Source organism: Drosophila arizonae, chromosome 3 (assembly GCF_054131065.1).
Source record: "Drosophila arizonae isolate 15081-1271.41 chromosome 3, UAZ_ARI_1.0, whole genome shotgun sequence".
NCBI lineage: Eukaryota > Metazoa > Arthropoda > Insecta > Diptera > Drosophilidae > Drosophila > Drosophila arizonae.
The window spans coordinates 12,486,140-12,498,466 of record NC_142923.1 but is presented as its reverse complement, the minus strand read 5'-3'; the positions used below and the strand labels follow the sequence as shown (position 1 = coordinate 12,498,466).

The window sequence follows — 12,327 nt, the reverse complement described above, 5'->3', positions numbered from 1 at the left end:
CCATCAAGGCAGTGTGAAGTGAGCGTTGCATTCGCGTTGCATAAACACAATAAATGTGAAAACTGAAAACTGAAAACCGAAACTGAGTTTACACCACTCCTCTATTTTTTATACCCTGAACCCATTGAAAATGGGAAATCAGGGTATAATGGTTTTGTGAAAAAGTATGTAACGGGCAGAAGGGGGCGTGGCAGACCCCACAAAGTATATATATTCTTGATCAGCGTGACGAGCTGAGTCGATATAGCCCTGTCCGTCTGTCCGTCCGTCCGTCCGTCCGTCCGTCCGTCCGTCCGTCCGTATGAGTGCGTCGATCTCAGAAGTTATAAGAGCTAGAGAGCTGAAATTTGGCATGCATACTCGTGTGTACCATACGCAGTACGAGTTTGCTTTATTTTTTCGATAAATCGTCCGATAACTTTTTTATCGAGAATAATCGAAAAATTGATTTTGTTTTTTTAGCCTAATTTGAACATTTTTAGACCTGGAGTCTTCAAATTTGCGTTGTATATAAAGTTAATCGATACAAAGATTTTGTAATTTACAGATTTTGGATACCACGCCCCCTTCTCCACCAATTTGTAAAAAACGCATTTCAAGTACTAGAGACTTGTACTTTGGAATGTACACACATTTTAACCATATGATTACACTCTGAAAGTTTCATTAAGATCATATGTTTACAAAAGAAATTATTTGACAAATAAATTCTCATAATATTGCCCACACTGCAGCGCAGCCCAAGCGCAGTCGCTGCTTACTGCGCAGTTAGCAGAGCGCTTATGCGTGCGTGTGGATGCATCTGTATGTATGTGTACATAAAAGAAGTGCAGAATGATTAGAATATCAGCTTAGAGGGTTCAGGGTATCTCCTAGTCGAGCAGTCTCGACTAGAGTCTTCTTACTTGTTTTTTTCTTTCTTCCTTGATTTTCCACTCACCTTTGTTGTCTCACCTGGTTCTGTCTCTGCTGCTTGCTTCTAACATTTGCTACTTTACATTTTTACCGTGTCGATGTGTGAATGCCTTTCATTCGCAATTTTCAATTTCCACCTTCGAAATGTGTAAACTTCAATTTACACTGAGCTGCCGCATTGCATTGAGCTAACGGGGGAGCCGAGAACCAAAATTGCATTCGATTTGTAAAGCCTTTGACATTTTCCTAGCATGCGCTGTCCACGGAGCATTTGGATTTTCTAGCTCAACTTGAATATGAGAAACTGAAAAGAGATTCGAATGAGAATTGTGCTGAAGCAGGGCTAAAAAAGAAATTCGATTTCGATTGGCAAATAAGAAAAAGAAGCTTTAATAATATTCTCATATACAATTTAGGAGAAAGATCTAGCAGTTTTATTAAATTTTGTTCATGACATAAGTAATTTAATTAAATATGATGATGCTTCTATCCCAACTCAAATCATACCTTAAAATATAGATAATTTCAGTTTCATATCGAGCAGTTGTTATTCCTCGAATTCAATTCTCAATTCAGCGTAGTTCACTTTCAATCAGTTATTCCATCTGAAGTTCCGTAAGTGCATTTCAAGTTTCGCTTGTGGAAATTGGGTAGATTTTGATGCCCTTGCGTTTGGTTTATTGCGTCAAGTGGCATTTGGTTGGGATTTTCATTTTGAAATGTGTTGGAGCATTCGTTTCTCTCCATTGCCTTGAATCGCATCCGACACACCGGCCATATATTATACATTACGTTTTGGGGCCATGGTCGATTCTTGTTGCTAGCAACGGTCACAGACAATTACATGCCGGACCAGCATCCAGCTTCCTTTCCAGAGTCCTTTGCCCTGACAATCGCTACAAAAATTGAACTTCAGCTCACGTGGCGCATTTTAGTGCCTTTGGTAGCATTTCTCCTTTGACTGCCACAACAGCAACAGCAACAATAACAACGGCAGTTGCTGCTGCTGCTGCTGCCGCAGTAAGGGTCTTGGCTGAATATTTGTTTATTTGCTCCATATTTTAGGGTTTTACGGCAACGACGACATCAAGCAGCTATTGTGGCAGGTATTTGCTGGCCTGGCTCCCATAACAATAGCCAAGCAGCAACAGCAACAGCAGCAGCAGAAGGCATGGCAGCAGCAACAGCTACAACAGAGAAAGGCAGGGCCATAAGTGCGTCCTTTTGATTTTACGCAGCTTATTTACGTATTGCCTGAAAACTTGCAAGCAGCATTCTAGCAGTCCGTATCCTGTGACGTGTGCCCCATTGGTCCCACTTTGGCGTCCCTTTGTGGCAAATTTATTGACTCGCTTACCTTGTTTGTGGCATTTGAAATGTTATTACAATGCTTGATTTGAATGCAGCGACAAATTATTGAATCGCTTACCGTGCCATGTATGTAAGTATGTGCCATGGGTAGCTCTTTGATTCAAAACAAGCAATTCAATATAACTAGGCGCACTTCTAATCAAATTGCCTAAACAAATTGTTTACCATGTTGAGCTCGATTGGCAGCTCGATTGAGTTTGGCAGTAATCGACAATCGAAAATTGGTAGTTTCCAACACTATTTTGGGCAGTCACCAACACGGCTGGATCATCGATGACGTGTACTTTGGCCGTCGCCGGGCTATAAAAGGCCGGCTTTCTGGCAGTGGAATTCAGTTGTCTCCCAGTGCTCTGCTGGTTCTAATAACTGGCTAGTGTGGAGCAACTCAAATTTTTTTTTCGGTTGAGTTTTTTTTTTTTTTTTTTTTTGTTGGAATCTAACATATGAGCAGTTGCTTGAAATAGAGCAACTGACACCGCAAGTCAGTTTCTAACTGATTTTGCTTGCACAATCTCCGGATTGATGTAGTGTCGCTCAGTACAAATGCCCAAATTCGGTTCTACCGATAGCATTATCTACAAATATTACGTGAGCTGTTGCTGGAAATAGAGAGCAACTGGCACCGCAAGTCAGATTTTAACTGATTTTGCTTGCACAATCTTCGGATTGATGTAGTGTCGCTCAGTACAAATGCCCAAATTCGGTTCTACCGATAGCATTATCTACAAATATTACGTGAGCTGTTGCTGGAAATAGAGAGCAACTGGCACCGCAAGTCAGATTTTAACTGATTTTGCTTGCACAATCTTCGGATTGATGTAGTGTCGCTCAGTACAAATGCCCAAATTCGGTTCTACCTATGGCGTTGTCGTCTGCTGCAGAGAGCGTGGAACTAAGTTGACGCTTAAAATTATAAGTCGGCGGCCAAAAAATATATCAAAGATTCCAATTAGACTGGGTCACCCAGCACATTGGTAGTTGAAAAGGTCGTGTTGTTGCGTCGTGTTGGAGGTCTTATGTATTTACGGAGTCGTTTTCTTTTATGCACCACTTGAATTTTGTATCATCTATTTTCTTTTTTTTTTTTCAAATAATTTGTTCACAAGCTGCTAGTGCTTATCGTTTGGCGAGGACTGAAATGCTGACAGCATGCGTTGAGCCATGGTTTCTCGGAGAGTTTGACTTGGATTTTTTGCGCACGGGTTTTCGTATTAGTGTTTCAGTAGGAGTGTTTTTATGTATGACTGTATCTTTTCTTCGAGTAAAATTTTAATTGACTTATTGAATTTCCCATTTTGGAGTGTAAGATGTATATTTTTTTTCTTTTTCTTTGCCCTTGGTTATTCTAGGCTGTGATAGACTTACCTCTTCAGTCAGTTTCGCCTGAGGCTGCGTCCGTCGACTGACTTGATTAATGTGTAGGTCTCTAGTGTGAGTGATAAGCAGTTTCTGAGCATGTAGTGAATTTAAAACGATATAGACTGGGGGACAAAAATAGTCCAACTGTTTTAACCTGGCTATCCTTAGATTCTTTATTCGGCAATTTAGCTGATTTGGAAGCATTTTCATTAATGACACTTGATAAGGATTCGTCGTCATAGTCTCATCATCGGAAGACTATCAATGCTGTCAATCACCCGATCTAGTTTTGGTCTTCCTGCGCTTCTTGGCCGAACGTTTAGTAGAGGAGGAGAGGCTCACAGATTTTTGTATTAGTGTATCAAGGAGGAGAGGAGGGTTTATGTATAAACAAAAAAAAAAAATTTTTTTTCTTTGATCCGGCTTCGTATCGCCTAACATTCGTGCGAACGGGTCGGTTTGACAATTCGCAAAGAAACTGGTCCATGTTGTCGCTGGAAGTTTTTGGGCACGTTGAGCAGCATTCGTCTCTGTAAAATATACTCTCTGACCGTTCTCTAGATGGTTGAATTATCTATAATAGTTTATGGGTTTGCTTTGTGATGTATATTTTTATTTTTGCCATCGCCTTGGACTGCGCTTTTAGATAAGGTATTATTTCATCGGAGATGATGTATTTTTTAAAAATCGATCATATTTATATCTGGGATGGTATCCGGTGTATTTTCTGATATCTTTTCTCGTAATTCCGGCATTTTTGTGCATCTTCAAGTTGGGCAGCAAATCAATAGCAGAGCAGCTTGGTAAGATGTAGATTCAGGCTTTTCTTGCGTAATTTGTTATCCTGCAAAGCCTGTTAATTGATTCTTTAACTCTTCGCAGACATCATCGATGCCCACAAGAACCAGCAGCTATGCTCGCTGACCGGCGTCGAGGGCGGCCACTCGCTGGGTGGTTCGCTGGCTGTGCTGCGTACCCTGTACGCCATTGGAGTGAGGTATATGACGCTGACATCCACATGCCATACACCGTGGGCCGATTCGAGCTACGCGGACGCGCCAACCTTCAACATGAAGCACGGCGGACTCACTATATTTGGCAAGGTAAGTGCCGGCCATCATAGCCCTTATTGTCTGTCCTCTCTTATAGCTGATTTAATGCTAATTAGTCGAGGAAGGTTCAGCGTGTTCAGCTCACTTTAGTTCGGTTTTGGGGCAATTCTCTCGTGTGGCTTTTAGGCGGATTTTGCGGCGCCAAGGATGAAGCGTGCTTCTCAGTCCTTGCAGCCTGCGGTCAGCCACAGTCGACGCTTTTGTTGGCTTAGTCATAAATGTCTATGTGTGTGTGTTCGCGCTCGCTCGCTCGCGTGTGGTGCGTGGGGTGGCATATTTAAGTGGCTGAGCTGCGTGCCGGCGCCATTTTGGGGGCGCCACGGCTTGTGCCCCTAATGGGTCAACAGCTCTCAAATTAGGTGGCTACAGCAATTTGCAAGAGCCGCGCGGCTTTACGCCGGATTATCGTCGGGCTGAAGGTACGCAAATATCTTAAATTAACTACGGCCCGCCAGCCACAGCGCAGGCTGTGCCTCTTCAATACCTGTCGAGCGGCTCGTTATATCCAGGCAGCTTATGATAAGCTCTATAGGCTGCAAGTATGAATGTGGTAAAAATTGGAAGCAACTTGAGAAAAGCAAAAATGATCAGTGTTTTATCATATGAAAAAGTCCATTTAGTGTTGGGGTTTATTGTTTTAGTCTTAGTTTTGGTAGTGGATTATTGTCTTCATTTAATACGTATTTAAATTTAAAACTTGACTATTTCGTAAAACTCCTTCAGCGAGCCGAATTGTATTGCTTGATCTGCTGTCACTACTTGACATTGATCGTCTATCATCAAGCTAATTAAACTGTATAAGTTAGGAGTTTGCATATAAAAATGTAGGCTAAAGTAATATGGTATGGCTGGGATGATAGTGTTTTACCATATGAGATCGTCTAATTAGTTGGGGTTTATTGTTGTAGCCTTGGTAGAGGATTAATTTCTAAATTAAATATTTCTTGTGTCTCGTATATGCGTTTAATGCTGATGCTTTTGATGTGTACGTCCGCTGAGTGCAGCGGGAACGGTAATCGCTAGATCGTTATTTTGGTTTTTCAATTTTTTAGTCGCTTGATTTGCCAGGGCAGGGCGTACTGTGTACGGAACGATTTGTTTACATATAAAAATTCTTTGACATATGCTCGTGTAATTATTTCGAAATTCGAAATTACCTCGAGTAGCGCCAGCCGCCAACCACTTCAGCAGCAAACAGCCGTCACAACATTCTTGGCGTGATGATGATCAAACATCATAATGATCATTTGCTATTTGCTTTAGTTGTTGCTGCTGTTTGCTCTTCATAGCGTGTGTGTCGGGGGCCACGACACTGCGCTTCCTCTTTGGCTGTGGGCTATTGCCAAGAACTATTTAGAGGCAGTGCATACGGAAATTAAATGTATGAGCGTGAAAATGGGGGGAGGAAAATGCACAGCTATAACAATAGCAGCACAATAAATTCCCAGAGGCCGAAACCTACCTACACGTCAAATTATAGCAGGAAACGTTTATTACGTTTACTGCAGTCATTAAAAGTCGGGATATATCTGCTAGCATCAGGCAATATAAATCATAATTTTGTTTGGCATTGCCCTGCCAATTAAATATGGAAATTAAAATTTTTGGCTATAATCAAAAACAAAAACAAAATCAACAAAAATCAACGTCACTTCCTCATTTAAATAACGGAATTTTCAATTACACATCGCAGAGAAAAAGAAAAAACAATAGGCGAAAATGAAATACGTAATGAAAAGTGAAAATCCTCCAAAGCGCATGCGCCATGAGCACCTAAAGCTAAGAGAGAGCCGGAGAGAACGAGAGCAGCCGCCAGCTGCTGTATCGGGCGAAATCGTTTCTATGTGGTAAATGGAAATTTTTCGCCTCGACGAAATGAGCGGCAATGGGAAAACAGAAATTTTCATTCATACTATAAGGTGAATTGCACAGTGTGTGACGGACAGCCAGCTGGTTCAAGAAAGGAGTGGAAGCAACTATGGATAATACGTATAATTAGATATTGTATAATAAGAAATATAAAAAAAATTGAAATAAATTAAACTGAACTTGTCTAGGCGATTATGTAAATAATATTAATTTTATATATAAAAATTGTGAATTATAATTGGATGAAAATAATACGAACATTATAATATACTTCATTTCTGAGTTAAATTGGAAATTAAAGGTCATAAATTGTTTTTGCATTTTTTTAGGAAAAAAAAAATTATATAAGAATTAGAATTCATTTTAAAATATTTGTTTTAATTATAATTTATAAATGTAAATCAAAATTAATCAAAATAAAATATGATTTCAAAAAATTTAATAGCAAAGTTTTTATTTGTTTGGTATTTTAGTTTATTATTTTTTTTATTTATTTATATTTTTTATTTTTTCATTCCTTAGAACAGCCTCTTTATTTTTTACAGACACCTTGATTTAAAATTTTGTATCTAATAATCCTTTTTTCTAGGCATCAAAATAATTAGCAGTTGGTTTTGCACCACTGTTTGCTCTTAAAATTCCGTTCCACCCGCATAGCTAAAAATACCCGTCACGCACCCACGAAGCGCCAGTCACATGTGCCATGGTGAAAATGTTGCCAGGCTGTCATTCTCTCTCACTCTGCCTCTCGCGCTCTCTTGCTCTCTCACACGTTGGGGCCGTTTGTTCGTTCGCTCGTTCGGCTCATGTTGAGGTGAAAGCGCAAAATCTCGCGCAGCGCTCGAACAGTCGTCCACGAAATTCGCCCCAACGAGGCAGCTGCTGAGCTCCAAATGATAGAGACGAGCCAAACACAGTCGTGTAGTGTGTAGTGAAGAGAAGCCAAGCGAAGAGCCGAGAGGAAAACACAAGCAGCAAGCAAAAAAAAAAAAAAAATAGAAAAATACAGAAAAATAGCAGGAAAAAGTCTGCTAAACGACTAGAGAATTAGCCAACAATATACGGTGTGTGCATTATATTTATTTATAACAAATTCCGTTTAGCGCGAAGCATTAAAAGGTGAACAAATACCAAAGATTTTTACAGTTACTAACAAGCTAACATACAAATTTAAGGCAAATTCCTAACGAAAAGAAAAAGAAACGAGAAACGTCGAAGAAGCATATGCAATGCTAAATAAAAAGCAACTACTAATCCAAAAGCGAATGCTGTGCCAAGTGTACAAATACTAATCGGTTACTTCCTCCTCCTATACGCAACGACGCACAACCAACACACGCACACGCACCCATACACACACACACTCGTCGCACAATCTCACACATTCGCACCTACTCCCGCACACCCACTGATTGATGATGACAACACAGCAGCAACTAGAGGCAGCGGCAGCAGCAGCAGCGTCGACCGAGTCGGCGGCAGCAGCAGCAGCAGCGGTGGACAACAGCAACACAGCCATGACAGCAGCAGCAACAACGACCACAACAAAATCGGGTGGCAACACGACGAAGCAAAGCAAGCATAGGTCGAGGTCATCCGCGCGGTACGATGACGTGGAAAGGCAGCAGCGCAAGAGTCGGGCCATCGTCTCCATACCGAACACCATCAAGCTGAGCATGCTGAACAGCGGCTTGTTGTCCTTTGAGCGCATCAAGCTGGAGGCGCGAGACGAGAACAACTCGCTGTCGAAGACCATACCGAACGGGCCCATCGATGTGCGGCATTTTCTGAAGCTGTGCGATCTGCGACGCAAATTTCCCGTGCTTTATAAGCTGGAATTTCAAACGGCCGCCAAGGTGGAGACGAACACCTGTCGGCATGCGCTCAAGAAGAATAATCTGGAGAAAAATCAGAATCCCAAGTGCATTCCATATGACTACAATCGTGTTGTGCTGCAAAAGCTGCCGGGTGTGCCCGACTCGGACTATGTGAATGCCTCCTATATTGACAGTCTGCTCAAGCCGAACGCCTACATTGTCACCCAGGGTCCCGTCGAGGAGACGGTGAATGCCTATTGGCGCATGGTGTGGCAGGAGAACATCAGCGCCATTGTCATGCTGACCAAGACCTTTGACTTTGCCAAGGTCATGTGCGTGCAGTACTGGCCGCCCAACATGGAGGTGCACGAAACCTACGGCGATATACACATCAATATTGTGAGAGAGGAGCAGCTGGCCAACTTTCACATACGCACCTTTCGCCTCTACAAGAAGAACGAACAGGGCGAGGTCACGGATGAGCGGCTGATACTGCAGTTCCATTATACGGAATGGTATTCCCATTCCTGCCCCTTCTCCAATGCCCTGCTCGAGTTCAGGCGCCGAGTGCGTCTCGTTGTGGGCAACATCATCAAGGATGGCGACGACGTGGAGATGCGTGGCCCCATTTTGGTGCACTGCAGCGATGGTGGTGGTCGCTCCGGCGTCTACATGTCCATCGATGCCAACTTGGAGCTGGCCGAGGAGGAGGAATGCTTCAATGTCTTTGGCTACCTCAAGAAGCTGCGGCAATCGCGCAAGGGTCTCGTCGAGAATGTGGAGCAGTACAAGTTCATCTATGACACGCTGGAGGAACACATCATATGCGGCAAGACCTGGTTTCCCGTCTCCGAGCTGTCCGATCGGCTCAAGGCCAAGGCACGTCGCAATTCCAGCACCAAGATGAACGAGTACCAGGCCGAATACGATCAGATCTGCAAGCAGACGCCACGATTTACGATCGGCGACTGTGCAGGCGGGCATCGAGCGGATAATCGGGAGAAGAATCGCGATGTACTCTGCGTACCGCCGGACAACTTTCGTCCGTATCTGACCAGTTTCCAGGGCAACGCCTTCACGGACTACATCAACTCGGTCTTTGTGGACGGCTATACCAAACCGCGCGAATACATTGTCACCGAGTGGCCCATGAAGCATACGCTGGGCGAGTTCTGGTCTCTGGTCTACGATCATGAGTGCTCTGCCGTGGTGGTGCTGTGTCAGCCGCCCTCGCAGTCCCAGCAGTATCCCTCGTTCTGGCCCAACAAATCCAAAATGGAGAAATACGGCCCGGTTTTCACCGTGCACTACGTGATGTCCAAGAGCTATACGAACATCAAGCAGTGGGAGTTCAAGATCAACAAGAAGATCGTCTCGCTGACCGAAATGATGGCGGGCGTCAAGGCGCCAACACGTACCGTCCAGCTGTTTCAGCTAACCTGCTGGCCCATGGGCCACAAGGTGCCGAGCTCAACCAATTCGCTGGTCTATCTAATGAATATGGTCGAGATCTGGCGCAATAAAGTCGACTACGGACCCGTCTGTGTTGTCTCGCCCGATGGTCGCAGCCGTGCCGGGGTTTACTGTGCGGCCAATGCGTGCATCGAGCAGGTCATACAGCACGGTGAGGTCGATGTCTTTCAGGCCGTCAAGACCGTGCGGCGACACCGTCCACAGCTGGTCGAGAATATGACCGAATATAAGTACTGCTACGATCTGGTGCTACACTATGTCCTGCACTTTCTCAACAAGAAAGATTGAGCGGTACTTTTTACAAGTTTCTTTCTTTTTTAACAGTTCGATGCCCGATTCTCAGGGGGGTTACAGATGTGCTAGTAATTCCTTTTCAAGCTCGAGCTACTTTTTCGGGATTCGAATCGACTCAAGAAGATTGACGACAGTTTTGAGGGATGAGAAACTAGCTCAACTGAACAAATCGAACTGCATTAAAATTTTTAAGGGTTCGAACTCTGCTCCTCAGTTTGAGCTGTGCTGGATTTTATTTCTGAAGTTTAACTTCATTGTGGGATCTTTTCGGATTGAGCGCAACTTATACGTTTTTTTTAAAGGAGTCGAACCTCACTTCTTCACTAAGTGTAGCGCCATCTGAACATTTTAGATTGGGCTGTACTCAAACCTATTTTAGGGACTCGAATCCGAATTCAAGTCTCACAATTAACTGTATGTCCAAGTGGTCCACATTTGATGCCTATTACATTTAACGTATGAATGTTGTATTTCTATAAAGCTGTATAGAGCTATAGGAATCGGGGCTAGAGTCGGCTTGGCACAGGCTGGAAGCAATAATACTGAGTATTTTTGTTGTGCACAACACAATATTTGGTTTGTGTTTTTATTGTCACAGGAAATGAAATTTCCAATTTACTTACTTTTCCTTTGTAGAATATATATAGTATATATCTACTTTATATATATAAATATTCAGTTTTGTGTAGGTCCCCAAGTTCCTAACTGGACCATAAGAATCAAATATATGGAAATCAAATGCAAAAGCTATATGATCTGAATCTGAACTGTATGTGCCATGTCTAATGCCCTAATTGTTGTTGTTATTACTATATATATAAATACATATACTATATGATGAAACTCTTGAACTATTACGATTAAATATGATTATGTTTACGATATATATATATGTACTTATGTTAACTCTTTAAACTTGCTACCTTATACAAATTGTTGATATATGTATATCTAATCTATACTACATACTATTTAAATTCACATATAATAGATACATATATAAATGTTATATTCTTGTAAAGAAAAGAGAGAAAGGAAAATGTTTTTAGGCTATCTACGGAATAAAAAGTGTGGAAAATGTATTTTTTATTCATGTTAAAACTAAATGTATGCAGAAATAAAAACATTTATTTTTTATTTATAATAACATGACAAACAACAAAGATCAAACTGGATACAAAACTAATATTGATTTACACTCACACCCACACATACACAGACACTCGCATATGTGTATGCATAGATACTCTCGTATATTTTCGCATTTATGCATTCGATGTAAGAAATATTTGTCTAGCGATGCATGCCCCAAAGCAAACAGAAACACACGCACACTTATATATTTATATACAATATATACATATATTCTTATATTCATGTAAATGTATTGAATTTATTTTTTTAAATGTGAATAAATGTGTATTTTGGAACGATTCCATACGAAACTTTAGAGTAGGTTACGAAAAACGGAGAAAAAAAAAAACGAAAAAAAAACTTAATTGAAATTGTTTTTATTTGTGCAGATAAAAATTCTTTATTTTCAGCTTTGAAAGCGAAACGTACGAATTCATATAAATAAATAACAGATTCAATTGAATGCAAAAATCTTGCCTATAGATTTTCCATTTATTTGAACCACACAAAAAAAAAAATCGTTTTTGCTTAGGTGCGAAAGAAAACAAAAACAAAACGAAAGCAAAATGTTTATTCTAATAGAAATTCAATGTGATGAATGAGTTGGCGAATGTGATGAGATCTTAGGGGCTTCATGGGTAGGTCCATTAGCTTTGTATCCAGCAAGCTGATAGCCTCTATGTGGCTTAAAGCACAACAATATTTTGTTTACATATCTCCGAGATCAATTATGCCATTTCTTAACCAGCATAGGATTCGAGAAATATTTAGCTCCATGTTGATGATTTTGTAGCATTATTTAAAAGAACTTAGTATAATGTTCCCTGTATATAAAGAATTTTGTATATCATGCAAAATTTGATTATTCAAAAATCTTGCAAATTCTGAAATAAATATTTACGATTTTCCGTTTTCTTCTGCCAATCACTTTTGCTCTTCAATAAACTGATTTGATTACCTATTATTCCATAGTCTCTTAATTT

General features: G+C 41.2%; 2 protein-coding genes and 1 long non-coding RNA gene across 8 annotated transcripts in view; 2 read left to right on the top strand and 1 right to left on the bottom strand.

Annotated features, from left to right (window-relative positions):
• The window catches only part of LOC108611514 (uncharacterized), a 179,707-nt gene that overhangs the window by 136,615 nt on the left and 30,765 nt on the right, over positions 1–12,327 (top strand). The window contains exons 11-12 of one of the 2 annotated variants that reach the window (XM_089465036.1): positions 4,528–4,748; positions 6,451–6,935. In XM_089465036.1, the coding sequence (XP_089321162.1) occupies positions 4,528–4,748; positions 6,451–6,480 (251 nt within the window). In that variant the 3' untranslated portion in view covers positions 6,481–6,935. Of the gene's footprint in view, positions 1–4,527; positions 4,749–6,450; positions 6,936–12,327 lie in introns of those variants that run through there. The other variant, XM_089465035.1, reaches the window with a different exon arrangement.
• Positions 449–3,115, bottom strand: LOC149269688 (uncharacterized). The gene is made up of 3 exons (XR_016269339.1): positions 2,345–3,115; positions 1,423–2,272; positions 449–1,219 (listed from the first exon to the last, which is right to left on the bottom strand). It is a non-coding gene; the product is annotated as an uncharacterized LOC149269688 (long non-coding RNA).
• On the top strand, positions 7,122–11,709 carry Ptp36E (protein tyrosine phosphatase 36E). 5 transcript variants are annotated; one of them, XM_089465039.1, is made up of 2 exons: positions 7,122–7,690; positions 8,060–11,709. In XM_089465039.1, the coding sequence occupies exon 2, from the start codon at positions 8,144–8,146 to the stop codon at positions 10,202–10,204; it is 2,061 nt and encodes a 686-aa protein (XP_089321165.1). In that variant the 5' UTR covers positions 7,122–7,690; positions 8,060–8,143; the 3' UTR covers positions 10,205–11,709. The 5 variants fall into 5 exon arrangements, with proteins under 5 accessions (XP_089321165.1, XP_089321166.1, XP_089321164.1 ...); XM_089465040.1 differs by having other exon boundaries at positions 8,057–11,709; XM_089465038.1 differs by having other exon boundaries at positions 7,122–7,745; positions 8,057–11,709.

Excerpts from the sequence above, each read along its gene's own strand:
- Ptp36E (XM_018004209.2), top strand. The coding sequence starts at position 8,042 with ATGATGACAACACAGCAGCAACTAGAGGCAGCGGCAGCAGCAGCAGCG.